General features: G+C 38.5%; 1 protein-coding gene across 1 annotated transcript; it reads right to left on the bottom strand.

The window, feature by feature from the left end:
* Positions 1 to 1,710: 1,710 nt before the first annotated feature.
* Positions 1,711 to 17,983, bottom strand: HAUS1 (HAUS augmin like complex subunit 1; the record flags this gene model as incomplete). Its single annotated transcript, XM_079718055.1, has 9 exons — positions 1,711 to 1,931; positions 2,933 to 2,980; positions 3,425 to 3,496; positions 4,281 to 4,346; positions 4,741 to 4,864; positions 5,920 to 6,054; positions 7,415 to 7,550; positions 16,980 to 17,154; positions 17,954 to 17,983. 9 exons carry the CDS (start codon positions 17,981 to 17,983, stop codon positions 1,881 to 1,883), a joined length of 837 nt encoding a protein of 278 aa, XP_079574181.1. The 3' UTR covers positions 1,711 to 1,880.
* Between the last annotated feature and the right edge of the window lie 243 nt (positions 17,984 to 18,226).

The raw sequence follows: 18,226 nt of genomic DNA, 5'->3' as shown, positions 1-18,226 counted from the left end.
ATCAAACCCAGGCCCCCTGCACTGGCATGGAGCCTTACCTATTGGACCACCAGAGAAGTCCCTCTTTTTTGATTCTTATATTCTACATTTTTTGCTCTCATTTTTCTCTGAACGTAAGTTTCAAAAGCTACTTTTATCAACTAGCTACTGCAGCTACCAACCAGCCCCAAACCTAAAATAAGCTTCAAACAACAATCATTTCTTATTTCTCATGATTCTAAGGGTTGACTCTGTTGGCTTCTAGCCTGGGTCAGTGTGGTTGATCTCTGCAGTCTGCTAGTGGCTCAAGTGGGGCTGGACAGTATAAGAAGGACTCATTCACATATTTGGCAGTTGGCAGCCTGTTTGTTCTTGGGGTGGGAACAGGGCTCAGCTGGAATTACTTGTCTCAGCTCATTCTCCAATAGTCCAGGCTTCTTCACATGGTAGTCTCAGAATTCTTGAGCAGTAAGAGAGGGCAGGCTCCAATGAAAAATCAGTTTTGTTTTGTTTTTTAATTTATTTATTTGGCTGCATTGGGTCTTAGTTGTGGTGCACAGGCTCTTTGTTGTGGTGTGTGGGCTCCTCTCTAGTTGTGGTGCACAGGCTTAATTGCCCTATGGCATGTGGGATCTTAGTTCCCCGACCAGGGATCAAATCCACATCCCCTGAATTGAAAGGTGGTTCTTAAACACTGGACAACCAGGGAAGTCCCACACAACCAGTTTTTAATCCTCTGTTTTTCTAATATTTGCTAGATATAGACTCCACCTCTCAATGGGAGAAGTAGCAAGGTCACAATATGAAGGGTGAGTGAACAGGGATCGGAAGAATTATGGTGGTTATTTCTACAGTCAACCTACCAAGTTACCTTACCAAAAGCACTGCAATTAAGTTAAAAGACAAACGACAAACTTGGAAAATATTTACAATTCAAATATAGCTAACACATCAGGAGCTGTCTTAAACTGTTAAGAAAAAGATCAAACCACCATACCTAAATGGCTAAAGGAAATGGACAGTCTCCAAAAAAGGAAATACAAATGTCTTTAGCCATATATTTGTGGAAAAGGAGAGGAGGGAAATTTTTAAGGTCAATTAGATAATCTTTAAGAAACTAATTGATTCTTGATTCCATGGTACAAAATTTTTTGAAGTCCAAAAAGCTACATAGTGAAAAATCTCTCTTCTTCTCTACACTACATTTGTCATGGTTTGATTTTATTTATGAAAGATTTTGCCATACAGGAAGTTTTGGTTTTCAAAATTTTCAAACATTTCAATCGTTTTTTTATGGCTTCTGTATTTGTCATAAGTTTCTGACTCTGTGATTATTTAAAAATCAAAACATTAAAATTCCCCCATTTCTTTTACTAACTTTTTTTTTTAATATTTAAATCTTTGATCCCTTGAAATTACCCTGATGTAAGGGGTGAAGTACAGATCTAGCACCATGTGTTGAATTATCTCTCTCTCTACTACTGATTTAAAAGGTCATCTTTTTCATAAACCAAATTCCTGCATATATTAACATTTGGAGGTAGGCAGGTAAGCTGATCGGGGGTGTGGGAGAAACATAACTGAAGTTGCAGAACCTTTCCCTTTCACTTAGCTGACCTAGTGAGCGACTGCAGGACAACAGTCACAGTTCACCTAAGAGACTACTGAAGGACATTTAAACCACCAACAGCATAGAAAACCAATGTTTTTTCACATGAAAAATATGTATTTGAGCATAAACATTTAATACACAATCAGAAACCACTATTCTATCAATAATGACATTATTATCTCATCTAAGAACACAGAAATTAAGGTATAAGGAATGCCATGAGGAAATAATTCTTTGAAGTCCTATTCAGTTTACTTTGTTAAGAAAGAAGAAATTTATTTGGCTCTGGTCATAGTTCCATCATGTTTACTTTCTTTGTAAGTTCAGCTTCAACAGTATCCTAAAGGAAGAAAGAAACAGCATAAATATTATAAATAAGGACATAAAGAAGGTGCTGTAACTTCTAATGTTATTTAAAATACGGGAAGCAAAAAGGAAAAACGCTGAAACAGAAATTTTTTAAAATACCATTACAAAATATTAAATATTATTTGAGATATTCCCCTTGCTTTTATATCTCCCCACTTCCCACACCCCAAAAGTTTTCAGACTCCTGATGCTATTAAACATTCAAAGGTGGGGGGGAACCTTTAGAGAGGTGAATGACTGCAGTGATACTTGAATCGATTTTTCTGACCTCTACTCCTTAAGCAACATACTTCTGCAACGCCTCTCACATCACTCTTTTCCAATCTCATTGCCACTGTTCTCATTACTTCTCATCTGGCCTAAACAGGCCAACTAGTTTCTGCAATTTTCTTTTTCCCTCCTCCAATCCACCCTATACACTGATTCCAGAAAAATCTTCTTAAACAACTGGCCTGATCAAAAAGCATAACCTTTATCACATTTCTCTTTAGCTTAAAAAACAAGGTAACACAGAACAACTTTCAGTGGTCCCCTACAGCCTCCAAGAACAACCTTCTTTATATTTAAGGTCCTTCATCTCATAAACCAATTGACCTTCTTCAGCCCTATCTTCCACTGCATACTCCTAAGCAGCTGGACTGCTTCACTTGCTGAAGCTTGAAAAAGTTCTCCACTTTTCAGCTCTTATACTTTTGTTAATTCCTTCTGCCTAGAATATTCTATGTCTCTCAATCCTCCTTTTCCATCAGGAAAATCTATACAAAATTTTAAAAGATCACTATGTATTTTTTACGGAAAAAAAAAGATACGTATATGCCAAAAAAGTATTAAAAGATGCATGGTAATGATACACAGCAAGTCTGGGACTGTGGCTCACCCCTGAGTAGAAAGGAAAGAAGGAGGAGAAAGGGAGCTTTAGCTACGTCAGCATTTATTTTTTAAAAATCGGAAGGAAAAAATGGAACTACTCACTAATTCTTGCTTTGCTTCTTCAATTTTCACCCGAGCAAGAGATGGATTCTTTTAAAGGAAAATAAGGAAAGGTTATGTTGCCTCAGCTAGGATGAAAGGGGAAAAAGAATATAACAATCCTTTTCAAAAGGCAAAAAATGTTGTAGAAAGTATATCCAATGTACATACAATACTAAAATTCAGCACAGACTTTATTTATTTTTTAAATATTTATTTGGCTGCACCAGTTCTTAGTTGTGGCATGTGGGATCTTTAGTTGCAGAATGTGAACACTTAGTTGAGGCTTGTGGGATCTAGTTCTCTGACCAGGGATCGAACCTGGGCCCCCTGCATTGGGAGCATGGAGTCTTAGCCACTGGACCACCAGGGAAGTCCCTCAGCATAGATTTTCAATCCTTAAACATGGACCCAGTATTTTCATGATCATTTAGTGCCCTTGGGGAAAGGTGGAAAAGAGGAACGTTTTTTTTATTATTTCATAAAAATAATTACCGGCATTAAATCTAAATAGGACTCCAATTTTTTCTTCAAAGGTATAGTCTGTCGTTTTAGTTCTGCCAATTTCTGGGGGTGAAAAAAACACAGAGTAATAGAGATATTCACAATGCAACTAAACACTGTCTATTTCTGAAATAAAACATGACAAAGCATTAACATTAGGATAGTTTAAATAATGTATCAAATAAAGAGCTTCAAAGATAAATGGATAACAAACGGAAACAATCCTTAGAAGATGCTAAAATAGGAAAGTTATACTCCCCTTTATTAAGAATAAGATTTAAGTATGCTGCCTAGGAATACAAAATAATGTAATTAAGAGGAATCAGAACATCAGGGAATAATTAAGAGTCTCAAATACATACTTATGAATTGCCAATTTTAAATTCCCAAAATCAAACTACCAAAAAATCTTAAGAAAAAAAAGTAAAACAAAACCTTCCATTTCTCCCTCTTCCCATGAAAATAGATAAAACCCTTATACAATCTAAAACCCCAGAATTGCATTCTACAGGAGTATGGGACCTGTGTTTTACTGAAAGAGAAGAAAGAGGAGGACCTAGGTGGTTAGCACATAGTCCCTCAATACATTCATTCAATAAATAAATCAATAACATATAACTGACTCCAGCAAGAGTTTCTAGCATATAGTAATAAATAAAACCAAACAAATGGAATATATATTGATAACAAGTAATAAAGATATAAATACTGGTGAACATAAAGTACAGCAGTAAAGGAAAATAAATCAGGTCAATAGTGAATAAAGCTCTATAAAAAGAAACAAATGAAAAAGTAGATTGTGCACTAACATTTTAAAGAAAGTTAAATTGGGTTAAAGTAAGTGTACCTCTGAAAGTGCTACCAGTGACTGATGAGACAGAGAAGCATCCATTCCTCTGGCTGAAAGTTGCTCCTACAATTACAAAAAAGGGAGTTCAGTTTAAAAAATTATTTTGCAAGTGACCCTCATGAAATATTTTCAATATATAACACAGTAAAGAGAAGCTATAAATCATAGATGAAGGACTACACCTGCTCCTAAGCACTTTTATGTTGCATGCGAGTCATTTCAGACAGAGATTTGTGACAAGATGGGTGCAGTGCTTAAGAGCCTGAGCTTCGGGGCCTGGCAGCCTGCATTTGAATCGGTATCTGCTGTTAAGTAGCTGTGTAACCTTGGGCAAGTTACCCCCCTTCTCCGCAGTTCCCTGGTCGTAAAAAGGGAATAACAATACTGCCTAGTTCTGAGGATGAAAGTTGAAAATAAGTCTGAAGAGAGCTAAATATATTCAGTCCTTCATACAAACCTCTGCAGCTCTAATTCCAGACCTGAACTCCTCTGACTTGGCTTTTAGGAAGTCCATGTTCTGAAGACGACTGTCAACTTTGGCCCTTTCCGTAGACAGATGCAACTCTGCTTTCTTGAGAGCCCTTTAAAAAATGAAGTTGAGAACATTTTCTTCTCAGTGAAATTATTATAAAAAGGAAGCTCTGGGCTTCCCTGGTGGCGCAGTGGTTGAGAGTCCGCCTGCCGATGCAGGGGACACGGGTTCGTGCCCTGGTGCAGGAAGATCCCACATGCCGCGGAGCGGCTGGGCCCGTGAGCCATGGCCGCTGGGCCTGCACGTCCGGAGCCTGTGCTCTGCAATGGGAGAGGCCACAACAGTGAGAGGCCCGCGTACCGCAAAAAAAAAAAAAAGGAAGCTCTACTACTTTTTCGATTCAACTCTGGATTAGTCAAGAGTATCAAGAGGAGATAACACACTTGCTGGATTTTCTACCATAAATTTTATATCCCAGACTGGCTACCATGCACCCTTCTAGGTCATCTTTCCCTCCATGTTGCCATCTGGGATTTTTCTCAAGGAATACTAAATAATTTTAAGATTAATCTATGCCAATTATTCTTGGAGAAAGTAGATCTGCTGCTCAAAAAAGTGACTTAACAGATCCTAAAGTCAATTTGAATTATGGAGGTCCCAAAGCCCTCTCTACTAAATGTGACATGACACAGTGCTTTGCATACACATAGTCAATGTTTGTTGGATATATTTACACACCAGTAAATTACTTGTGCACACACATACTCCTGATCCACAGCATCTAATCTCTGGGGCTATAGGGACCTAAAGAAGGTCCAAAGCATCAAGAGGGATACCAGAGCTCTAGTAAGAAAGGGCAACAAAATATAACATGACTTTAAGTTGCACCACAGTTTATAAGTAAAAAAAAAAAATTCACATACATTTTGAAAATTATAAACAGGTTATTTGTAAAAAAGAGAGAAAAAAGAAACTGTATAAAGTAAAAGGTAAAAATACGTACTCAACCACTCCTACCTTCACCCAAGTCATTTTCTACTTAAAAAAACAGTTTATCTTCCCATTTCCTAATGTGTTGTTTTAAATCATATCTATCGCCAAAACTAATGTCCTGTTACTGCCTTTATAATAAAAATTGTCACCACTTCCAACTCAATTACTTACTCTTGTAGACGTTTTTCTAATACTAAAGTTGCAGTTAGATTTTTCTCAAGTTTTGCCAATTCAAGCTTGATTTCTTCGTTTTTGGATGTGGTGCAAAAAAGATCAGAGGTCAAATCATTCACTGCAGGGATAAAACTAAAAGAAGAATCTAGTCACGTAAATGGACATTAAGGACGATAATTACAATTATTCCTCATTTCTAAAAATGACTGTATTTCTATGTGGATTCTTCTTTAACCATGCTGTTTCATACCTCTATACTATTTTACATGCTGTTCTCACTGTCTGGAACAACCTTCTTCAGCTGGCAAATTTCCATTTGCCCTTCAAAACTCAAATAAGATTTACTCCCATTCTGGAATTCACTACTCCTTTCTCTGTGCTTCCTAGCTACAGCTTGTACATTACTGTAGTGTTGCAGCTGTCATACTATAATTTTACATGTCCATCTCTGTTAATTTACCATGAGCAGAGACTGTACTTGCTGGCATTCATTATTCTATTCATTTCTGCTTCCCCAGTGTCTATATGTATAGCTATACATGTATACATATACATATATACACACACACACACACACACACACACATATATACACACATATATATAGGGAGGGAGGAAGGGAGAGGGAGACAGGTAGTTACATAAAGAGTTATATAGATTATATGCCTGGGATATAATTAGTATTTGGTGTCTGCTGAATTGACTTAATTCAAGTCTAGATTTCTGCTGCCATACGGCCTACATGATCTTATATCTAAAACTCTATTTAAGTGTGTGTGTGTATATATATATTTATTTATATATATATTTATATATATATATTTACATATATATTTATATATATATTTATATATATTCCAAGCTCTTATATTAGCAGTTAAGCAGAATGGCCATACAATTCTCTGATTATAAGCTGTAGTGGTAGTCCTAGATAAGATGCAGCCAACAGTGAGTCCTATGGACTTTTGAGTCAGACCGGGTTTGAATCCCAATCCTGCCATTTACTAGCTCAGAGAAATTATTTAACCCACCTCTCTTGAGCCTCAATTTCCTCTTAAGGTTGTTAGAAGGATAATGTCGTTATATAGGTGAAATGCCTGTCACAAAGAATTGAAGGTCTTTAACCTACTCTATCCAATAGGGTAGGGACATGACCAAAAATCACTACTCTACGCTCAACCAGATGATTTAGCCTACTGCTCTTTTTACTGTTTATAGGGAATGATGTGATACCTAATCCCTTTTCAAATATACATGAGAACCAGCCTTCACAAACCTAATCCTGAAAGAAGAAAACACTAAAATTTAACAAATACCAAATTTATCTTAAGTAATTATACATACTCACTAGCAATAAGGAGTTAACTAAATTCAGTATTTCTGCATATACTGCTAATTTCCTATACAGAATTACCCTGAGAAACAAAAGCTCCTTAGGTCAAGACCTTACAGAGTATATGACTGCAGAAATTAAAATTGTCACAAGAATTACCTAGCTAGTGAGGTATCCTTTGTTTCAAGGGCCACAGCACTGTCAACCAAAGCATTCAGATACATGGAACCAGTGCTAGAGAGATTGGCAGGGGAAAAATTCACACTCTCCAGGAGAAGGTCTTGAAGATGCTTGGCTGAAAAGATGAAAGAGTTTTATGGTAACTAAGATCTTTGTTTTGCTTTAATTTTTAACAGCTTATTGTAATCTTTCACATAACATATAATCCACTCACCTAAAGTATTTTAGAACATTTTCATCACCCCAAAAAGAAATCCCACACTCCTCAGTCATTATTTTCCAGCTACCCAACCCATGAAGCCCTAGCAACCACTAATCTACATTCTGTCTCTATTCATTTGCCTAATTTGGACATTTCATATAAATGGTATCATATAATATGTGATCCTCTGTGACCGGCTTCTCTCACTTAGCATAATGGCTTCAAGGTTCATCCGTTCTGTAGCAGGTATCAGTCAGTACTTCATCCCTTTTTATGGAAGAATAATATTCCATTGTATAGATTTACCATATTTTATTTATCCATTCATCCATTGATGAACATTTGGATTGCTCCCACATTTTGGCTATTATGAATAATGCTGCTATAAACACTCACGTATGGGTTTTTACATAAACATATGTTTCCATTTCTCTTGGGTATATAACTAGGAGTGGAACTGCTGGTCATATGATAACTCTATGTTTAACTATTTGAAGAACCGCTAGACTGTTTTCCAAAGCTACTGATTTTTACATTCCTGCCAGAAATGTAGGAAGGTTCCAGTTTCTCCACATTGTCATCTTCACCAACAGCTGTATTATTTATTTTTTTTGCACAGTGATCGTTCATAGAACTGAATAATCATCAATAGAATGATAATCCAAGACCCTGTCTTTTTGATTATAGCCATCCTTGTAGGTGTGAAGTGGAATGTGGTTTGGATTTGCATTTCCCTGATGGCTAACGATGCTGGGCTTGCCGGCCATTTGTGTATCTTCTTGGGAGAAATGCATATTCACCTCCCTTAACCTCTTTTTTGGCCGCAGCTTATGGGATCCTAATTCCTTGACCAGGGATAGAACCTGGGCCCCTGCAGTGGAAGCGTGGGGTCCTAACTACTGGACTGCCAGGGAATTCCCTCCATTATCCAGTTTTAACTGGGTTGTCTCTTTATTATTCAGTTGTAAGAATTCTTCATTTATTGTAGATGTAAGTCCCTTATCAGATATACAATTTGCAAATATTTTCTCCCACTCTGTGGGCTGTCTTTTCATCTACTTGACGGTGTCCTTTGAGGACAAAAGTTTTTAATTCTGATGATGTCCAATTTACCTACTTTTCTTTTGTTGCTTGTGTTTTTGGTATCATAGCTAGGAAACCATTGCCAAATCCGAAGTCATGAAAATATACACATATGTTGTCTTCTGAGTTTTAGATTCAGCTCTTACTTTTAGGTTTTTCATTCATTTTGAGTTAATTCTTATATATGTTATGAGGCAAGGCCCAACTTCATTCTTGTACATGTGGATATCCACCTATCCCAGCACTGTTCACTGAAAAGGCTATTCTTTCCTCCATTAAATTGTCTTGTCATCTTTGCCAAAAATCAATCCACCAGGAGTCTGACTTCCAACATAACAGTGTGAGGAGCTCTACTCACCTACACTCCAGTGAAACTGGTGAAAATTGTAAAAAAAAAAAAAAACCCAAAAAACAAAACAAAACAAAACCCCCAAACAAAACACAACCATTTAAAGCTTCTGGAAATGCTCCTAAGGACAAACAGCAAATGAAGAAACATCTGTTCAAGAAAATCTATTAAAATTCAGTGAGGGGGCTTCCCCGGTGGCACAGTGGTTAAGAGTCTGCCTGCAAATGCAGGGGACACGGGTTCGAGCCCTGGTCCGGGAAGATCCCATATGCCACGGAGCAACTAAGCCCGTGTGCCACAACTACTGAGCCTGCACTCTAGAGCCTGAGAGCCACAACTACTGAGCCTGTGTGCCACAACTACTGAAGCCCGCACGCGTAGTGCCGATGCTCCACAACAAGAGAAGCCACCGCAGTGAGAAGCCCGTGCACTGCAACGAAGACTAGCCCCCACTCACCGCCAACTAGAGAAAGCCCGTGAGCAGCAACAAAGACCCAACACAGCCCAAAATAAATAAATAAATGAATTTATTTTAAAAAAAAGACAAGGAGAAAATCTTGAAAACAGCAAAAGAAAAATGACATATACTAGGAAACCTCAGTAAGATTAACAGTCAACTTCTTGACAGAAACAATGGAGACCAAAAGGCAACAGGATAACATATTCAAAGTGCTCAAAAAGTAAACTGTCATGCAAGAATCCTACACGTAGCAAAGCTTTCTTTCAAAAATAAATGCAAAATAAAGACTCCCAGATAGACAAAAACTGAGAGAATTTCATTGTCACCAGACCCAACTTATAAGAAATATTAAAGGAAGTTCTGCAGGCTTAAAGCAAGTGACCCCAAACAGTAATTCAAATGCTTACAAAAAGCAATGAATTATCAGTAAAGGTAAATGCAGAATTAAAAACAGCATAAATGCATTTTTTTCTTCATTTTTCTCTTAACTGACTTAAAAAGCAATTGGATAAAATAATATTTATATAAGGTATTGTTGGGTTATAGAAATGTAATATATATGTTAAAAACAGCACAAAGGATGTGGTGGTAGTAAAGGTGTAAAGGGCTAAGGAAATGACTACAGATGGTTAAGTAATAATACAACAGTATACTGTTGAGTCCCTAATATTATTAGATGTAATATGTGTAACAATAATACCACAAAAGGGGGGAAAAGAGGAACACAGCTACATAGGAGCAACATTTCTCTATCTCACTGGAATTAAGCTAGTACAAATATGAAGCTGAGCTGATAAGATTTATTTGCAAACCTCAGAGCAACACTAAAAAGAACTGAAAAAAAAGAAGTAAAAAATCACTGAAGAAATTTAAATGTTACATTAGAAAATATTTACTTAATGCAAAAGAAAGCGATAAAGGAAAAATAGCGAAACAAAAAAAGATGTAATATATAGAAAATGAAAAGTAAATTGGTAGATATAAATACAACTATATCAATAATAACATTAAATGGGAATGCATTAAACAATCCAACCCAAAGGCAGAGATTATAAGACTGAAAAAAACAACAGGATCCAACTACATGCTGTCTACAGGAGACACACTTCAGATTCAAAGATACAAATTCAGGCATAACTCAGAGATACTGGGGTTCCAGAACACTGCAATAAAGCAAATATTGCAATAAAGAGAGTCACGTGAATTTTTTGGTTTCCCAGGACATATAAAAGTTATGTTTATATTATACTGTAGTCTATTAAGTGTGCAATAGCATTATGCCTAAAAAAACACAGCTTAATTTAAAAATACCTTATTGCTAAAAAATGATAAACACATCTGAGTCTTCAGTGAGTCATAATCTTTTTGCTGGTGGAGGGTCTTGCCTCCATGTTGATGGCTGCTGACTGATCAAGGTGATGGTTGCTGAAGGCTGGGCAATTCTGTGGCAATTTCTTAAAATAGGACAACAGAGTTCGCCACATTGATTGACTTTTCCTTTCACAGATGATTTCCCTGTAGCATGCAATGCTGTTTGACAGCATTCTACCCAAGAACTTCTTTCAAACTGGAGTCAATCCTCTGAAACCCTGCCACTGCTTTAATCAAGTAAATTATGTAATATACTAAATCTCTTGTTGTCATTTCAACGATCTTCACAGCATCTTCACCAGAGTAGATTCCTTCCCAAGAAACCACTTTCTTTGCTCATCCATCAGAAGCAACTCCTCATCCGTGAAAGTCTTATCATGAGGTGGCAGCAATTCAGTCACATCTCTCTTTAGGCTGCACTCCTAAGTCTAGCTCTCTTGCTATTGCCACCACACCTGCAGTTACTTCCTCCACTGGAGTCTTGAACCCCTCAAAGTCATCCATGAGGGCTGGAATCAACTTCTTCCAAACTCCTGCTAATGCTGATATTTTCACCTCTTCCCACGAATCACAAATATTTTCAGTGGCATCTAGAATGGTGAATTCTTTCCAGAGGTTTTCAATTTACTTTGCCCAGATCCATTAGAGGAATCACTATCTATGCCAGCTATAGCCTTATGAAATGTATTTATTAAAGAATGACTTGAAAGTGGAAATGACTCACTGGAGCAGCAATTTTAATATCCTTCAAGAACTTTTCTTTTGCATTCACAACTTGGCTAACTGTCTGGCATAAGAGCCCTAGCTTTCAGCCTGTCTGGGTTTCCAACATGCCTTCCTCACTAAGCTTCATCATTTCTAGCTCTTGATTTAAAGTGAGGGGCATGTGACTTCCTTTCATCTGAACACTTAGAGGCCATTGTAGGGTTATTAATAGGACTATTTTCAATTTGTTATGTTTCAGGGAATATGGAGGCCCAAGGAGAGGGAGAGAGAAATGGAAAAGTCTGAAATATTGTGAGAATTACCAAAATGTAAGAGATATGAAGTGAGCAAATGCTATTGGAAAAATGGTAGATTTACTCAACACAGGGTTGCCACAAAACTTCAATTTGTAAAAAAAGACCCCTCAATATCTGTGAAGTGCAATAGAGCAAAGTGCAATGAAAATAAAGGATGGAAAAAGATATATAATGCAAACAGCAACCACAAGAAAGCTGAAGTGGCTATACTAATATCAGATAAAATAGACTTTTTAACAAAAAATGTTACTAGAGATAAACAGGGACATTTTATAATGATAATGCCGTCATATAATACAAAGTATTCCCCCATTACAATGGAATGAAATTAGAAATTAGAAAGAAATTTGGGAAACTCAATAAATATGTGGAATTAAACAACATACTCCCAATAACCAATGGGTCAAAAAGAAGTCAAATCCTTTGAGGTGAATGAAAATGAAGACATAACATACCAAAACTTAGGGGATGCACCTAAACCAGTGCTTAGAGGGAAATTTATACTTGTAAATTCCTATGTTAAAAAAGAAGAAAGATCTCAAATCAATAGCCTAAGCTTAAAACATTTAAAAAAGAAGAGCAGACTAAACCTAAAGCAAGCCAAAGGAAAGAAATAATAAAGAACAGAGTGAAAGTTAATAAAATAGATTAAAAAAGAAGAAAAAAATCATTAAAACCAAAGGCTAGTTCTTTGAAAAGCTCAACATAATTGAAAAACCTTCACCTAGATTTAAAAAAAATTTTTTTTGTATTGGAATATAGTTGATTTAACAATGTTGTGTTAGTTTCAGGTGTACAGCAAAGTGATTCAGTTATACATATAGAGTACCTATTCTTTTTCAAATTCTTTTCCCATTTAGGTTATTACAGAATATTGAGCTGAGGGACTTCCCTGATGGGACAGTGGTTAAGACTCCACGCTCCCAATAAGGGGGCCTGGGTTCGATCCCTGATTGGGGAACTAGATCCCACATGCATGCTGCAACTAAGAGTTCACATGCCACGACGAAGGAGCCGGCAAGCCGCAACTAAGAAGCCCACGAGCCGCAACTAAGGAGCCCGCCTGCTGCAACTAAGACTCAATGTGACCAAATAAATAAATAAATATTAAAAAAATTAAAACAATGGCAATAAAATAAACTATAAAGCACACCACTATGAATATCAGGTGACTCATTTCCTTAAAAATATATGTATATTGAGCAGACTTCCCTGTGCTATAACCTTCACCTAGATTGACTAAGAAGAAAAAAGACTCAAATTACTAGCATCAGAAGACAGTACATTCCACTGATCTACCTACTTAATAAAAAGGATTATAAAGGAATACTATGAACAATTATACCCAGAAATTTAGATAACTTAGATGAAATGGACAAATTCCAAAAAGGACACTAACTACTGAATCTAATTCAAGAACAAATAGATAATCTAATAGACCTACAGTAAGCAAAGAGACTGAATTAGTAATCAAAATCTACCCACAAAGAAAAGCTCAGCTCCAGATGGCTTTACCATTGAGTTCTATAGATTACATAAAGAATTAATACTAATTCTTCATCAACTATTCCAAAAAATAGGAAGGAGGGAATACTTCTCAACTGTTTCTCTGAGGCCAATATCATCCTGACACTAAAACCAGAAAAAGACATATTAAAAGGAAAGAGGGCTTCCCTGGTGGCGCAGTGGTTGAGAGTCCGCCTGCCGATGCAGGGGACACGGGTTTGTGCCCCGGTCCGGGAAGATCCCACATGCCGCGGAGCGGCTGGGCCCGTGAGCCATGGCTGCTGAGCCTGCGCGTCCGGAGCCTGTGCTCCGCAACAGGAGAGGCCACAACAGTGAGAGGCCCGTGTACCGCAACAAAAAAAAAAAAAAAAGGAAAGAAAACTACGGACTACTATCTCTTATAAATATGGATGCAAAAGTTCTCAACAAAATACTGGCAATTGAATCCAGCAACCTATTAAAAAACTATACACCATGAGGACATGGATTTATCTTATGGATAAATGTTGGATTAACACCTGAAAGCCAATTCATGTAACACATCATATCGACAGAATAAAAAACTAAAGTCGGGCTTCCCGGGTGGCGCAGTGGTTGAGAGTCTGCCTGCCGATGCAGGGGACACGGGTTCGTGCCCCGGTCTGGGAGGATACCACATGCCGCAGAGCGGCTGGGCCCATGAGCCATGGCCGCTGAGCCTGCGCGTCCGGAGCCTGTGCTTCGCAACGGGAGAGGCCACAACAGTGAGAGGCCCGCATACAGCACACACACACACACACACACACACACACACACACACACACACACACACACACACACACAAAAGTCATATGATCATCTCAACAGACAGAAAAAGCATCTGACAAAATCCAGCACCCTTTCATGATATGGACACTCAACAAAGTAGGAATAGAAAGAAACTTCCTCAACCGGAAAAAGGGCATCTACAAAAAACCCACAACTCACTCACATTGCGCTGGATAGTAAAGACTAGATGTTTTCCCTCTAAGATGAGGAACAAGATAAGGATGTCTACTCTAATAGATGTCTACATCTATTCAACGTTTTATTGGAGGTTCTAGCTAGGGAAATTTCATTTAATTTTCCTCCTCAACTGAAGAACTGGCAGTATAAAGAATGAATGGTTTCAATAGTTTCATCTGTATTTGTCATGATTAAAAAGTCTTCATACAAAACTTTTATATCCTTTCCCAATTCCTGAAAATATTTCCGAAATGTTCCAGTCTTACGTGCTGCAAAGAACTGTACTGTGCAGAAATAAAAACTAAATCTAAGAAATGATCTTTTGCTCAAAAGTCATTCAAGTCCTGGGGGCTATATAGTATCACTACTCAAAATTTAGAATTAGAAACTCTGGAAGCAGGAGTTCCTTAACAGTGTATATGAATCTATATTTGTTACAAGGTACCATAAATTTTCTGTTCTCTGCTTGACAGCTTCACTGTCTAAAAGGAGGAAAAACTTAGAAAAGAGGAGTAACAATTAAAGTACATGGCGGGGGGGTACTTCCCTGGTGGCGCAGTGGTTAAGAATCCTCCTGCCAATGCAGGAGACACGGGTTCAATCCCTGGTCCAGGAAGGTCCCACATGCCGCGGAGCAACTAAGCCCATGCGCCACAACTACTGAAGCCCGCGTGCCACAACTACTGAAGCCCACATGCCTAGAGGCCGTGCTCCGCAACAAGAGAAACCACCGCAATGAGAGGCCCACACACCGCAACGAAGAGTAGCCCCCACTCGCCGCAACTAGAGAAAGCCCACGCTCAGCAACAAAGACCCAACGCAGCCAAAAATTAAAAAATTAAAAAAATAATAAAAATAATCTTAATATCTTTAAAAAAAAAATAGAAAAAAGAAAGTACATGGGCGGTTGGACTTCCCTGGTGGCACAGTGGTTAAGAATCTGCCCGCCAATGCAGGGGACACAGGTTTGAGCCCTGGCCCAGGAAGATCAACGTACCGTGGGAGCAACTAAGCCCGTGTACCACAACTACTGAGTCTGCGCTCGGAGCCGCTTGTTGCTCTGCAATAAGAGAAGCCACAGCAATGAGAAGACCACACACTGCAACAAAGAACAGCCCCCGTTCGACACAACTAGAGAAAGCCTACCCGCAGCAACGAAGACCCAACACAGCCAAAAATAAAGAAATTAAAAAAAAAAAAAAAAAAAGTACATGGGGACTTCCCTAGTGGTCCTGTGGGTAAGAATCTGCGCTCCCAATGCAGGGGCCCGGGGTTCAATCCCTGGTCAAGAAACTAGATCCCACATGCGTGCGACAACTAAGAGTATGTCATAACTAAGAAGTCCGCATTCTGCAACTAAGAGCCCACATGCCACAACTAAGACCCGGCGCAGCCTAAATAAATAAATAAATAAATAAATAAATAAATAAATAAATAAACATTAAAAAAAAAAATAAAGTACATGATGTGTAGAGTTAAGATAGCAGTGGTGGCAGGGCTCTTCTGGATACTTTAGTATAGAAAATTGTGTCAAAATTTTGTATATATTACTAGAAACATTTGCTACTTAATATATGCCACCCTAAAAAGTATTCAAGGACAGCCATGAATAATCTTACTTTTAAAATCATTCGAATTTTCATTACATAATAGTATAGACAAAAAGAAAGCTCTTGCAAAATAACATTTTTCTGGATTCAAAGTCCCTTTCTCCATACTGTATTTTAATAACTACTAAAATAAAATCATTTAAAATTTAAACAAGTTTAAAGGCATACGGGAGAGTATGACTACAAAGGAGCATCACAGGGGAAGTGTTTGGGGGTGAAAGAACTGTTCTGCATCTTAGCTGTGGGGGTGGTTCTCAGAATCCATGTGTGTTAAAACAGTACACCAAACAAAAAGTCATTTTACTGCATATTAATTTTTTAAAAGAAAACTGGAAAAAAACACATATGCAATAGATTTACAATATAAATTGCTCTACATTCAAAACAACATATGTAACATATGCCATACACCTGCTTAAGTGTAGGCAAACGTAGATCTCACTTCTTTCCTCTTTTGTATATTCCCAATCTTTATTTTTGTGGTTTGTGTTATAAAGACAATGGATGTGTTGAATACACTTTTTTAAACTACATATGCACAGCAGAAAATTCTCATGCAGTCCCATGAATACATGGCAACAGAGTGATTTGTTAAGTCACAGTTCATGGCTGCCACCTCAGGTGTCATGATGACTCATTATAACTAAAGCATGGAGACTGGAAAGAGACCAAAAGATATGTAAGTGAAAAACCACAGGTATCATATATGTCAGGCTAATAAGTTTAGACTCTTATCTTTTAGGGGTTACTGTTTCACCATCAGAGTATCAATAAAATATATACTCTAATGAAATTTATGATTAAGTTACTATAACAACGCAGTGTAAGACAAATCTGGGTAAAATAAAGAAGCAAAACTGACAAGTAGCCTACACTAAATCAATCTTGTATACTTCAGTTAAACAATTTGGTTACCTCTAGTTATTATCTCATTCAAAACTCTGGAATTAATCTCACCTTCTGATTCATATTCCCTTGCTTTCTGTTTCAAGTCCTCTATTACCAGGTAGACATCCCTGTCCCGGACCCTGTTGCGTTCTGAAAGGTGATGCAAAGTCTGCGTTGTCCACGGATTCACCTCATATTGTGGAATGGGATGATCTCCAAATACTTCTTTCAACCAGGCAGCAACCTAACCATTACAAGGCATACAAATTTTGTAAGCCTTGTTTTTTGCAATAGCACGAAGAAAATATGGCCAAGAAGTGATGAGTAGCAAAGGAAATGCTTTCCATGAATATTCTGGCATCCTACTTACTTCACATCCTAATTTGTCTTTAGGGAAAGAGATACCAGATGTCAGGAAATAAAAAGTGAGCAAGCACAATAAATAAAACTACCAGAAAACAATCTATCCTTTCCCAAAGCTACGAAAGCAGTATAGGCTAATATTCTGCATCACTCGAATAACTTTAAAGCTCAATATGCAGGTGCTAAGGCATTATTACAGTTGCAAAGTCTGAAAAAAGAGTTGTCCTCAACACACCACAAGACCCGCAATGCCAGGAAACTCCTAGAGCTGGGATGCGAGACACTGAAGCAGGTCTGGTGTGAAAATTCTGGTAGGAAGCAGCAGTGAACGGCGAGGCTTGGCTGGAAGTTGACTTTGGGTTCAGACGTCCCCCTCCAGTCTCCAGGGGGAGGTTTCGCACCAGGGGGCTCTCCTCAACCCCTCTCCAAGCCCGAATCCCGGCAGGGAAGGCCGGGAAGGAAGGGAAACTCCCTTTCCAAGGGTGGGGGTGGGGGTGGGGGTGGGGGGCGATGGTCTAAGGGGGGGTGGGGCGGGGAGGCAAGATCTTGAAGGTGGGACTAAATATGGACCAGCAGAGGAACAAAGTGAAAGTGGAGCGCCCAGGAGATCTGCCGGCAGGGCAGGTGTATCAAAGACGCGGTTTCCGGGATGCCGCAAAGCCCCGCTCCCGCCCCATCACCTGCGCCTCTGCCTCCTCCTGCATTTCCATGGCCGCTACTCCCGCCACTTCTCGAGCAGCTTCTCGCGGGAGAAGCGCCCCGCTTGCTCTGACGACCCCGCCCACACACCGTTGGGCCCGTCCCCCTTTGGGGCCCGGGATTTCTGGGAGTTGTAGTTTTTACTAGGACTCCAGGCGCAGAGCCCTTGGACTAGGCTGGTCCAAGGCTTCAGCACTGCAAGGCTCTCCGTTACCACCTCGCAGCTCTCTGCGCTCTCCATGGTAACCTCCAGG

Source organism: Hyperoodon ampullatus, assembly GCF_949752795.1.
Source record: "Hyperoodon ampullatus genome assembly, chromosome: 13".
In the NCBI taxonomy this organism is placed as follows: domain Eukaryota; kingdom Metazoa; phylum Chordata; class Mammalia; order Artiodactyla; family Ziphiidae; genus Hyperoodon; species Hyperoodon ampullatus.
The sequence above is the reverse complement of the archived record's forward strand: the minus strand, read 5'-3'. Positions and strand labels throughout refer to the sequence as shown.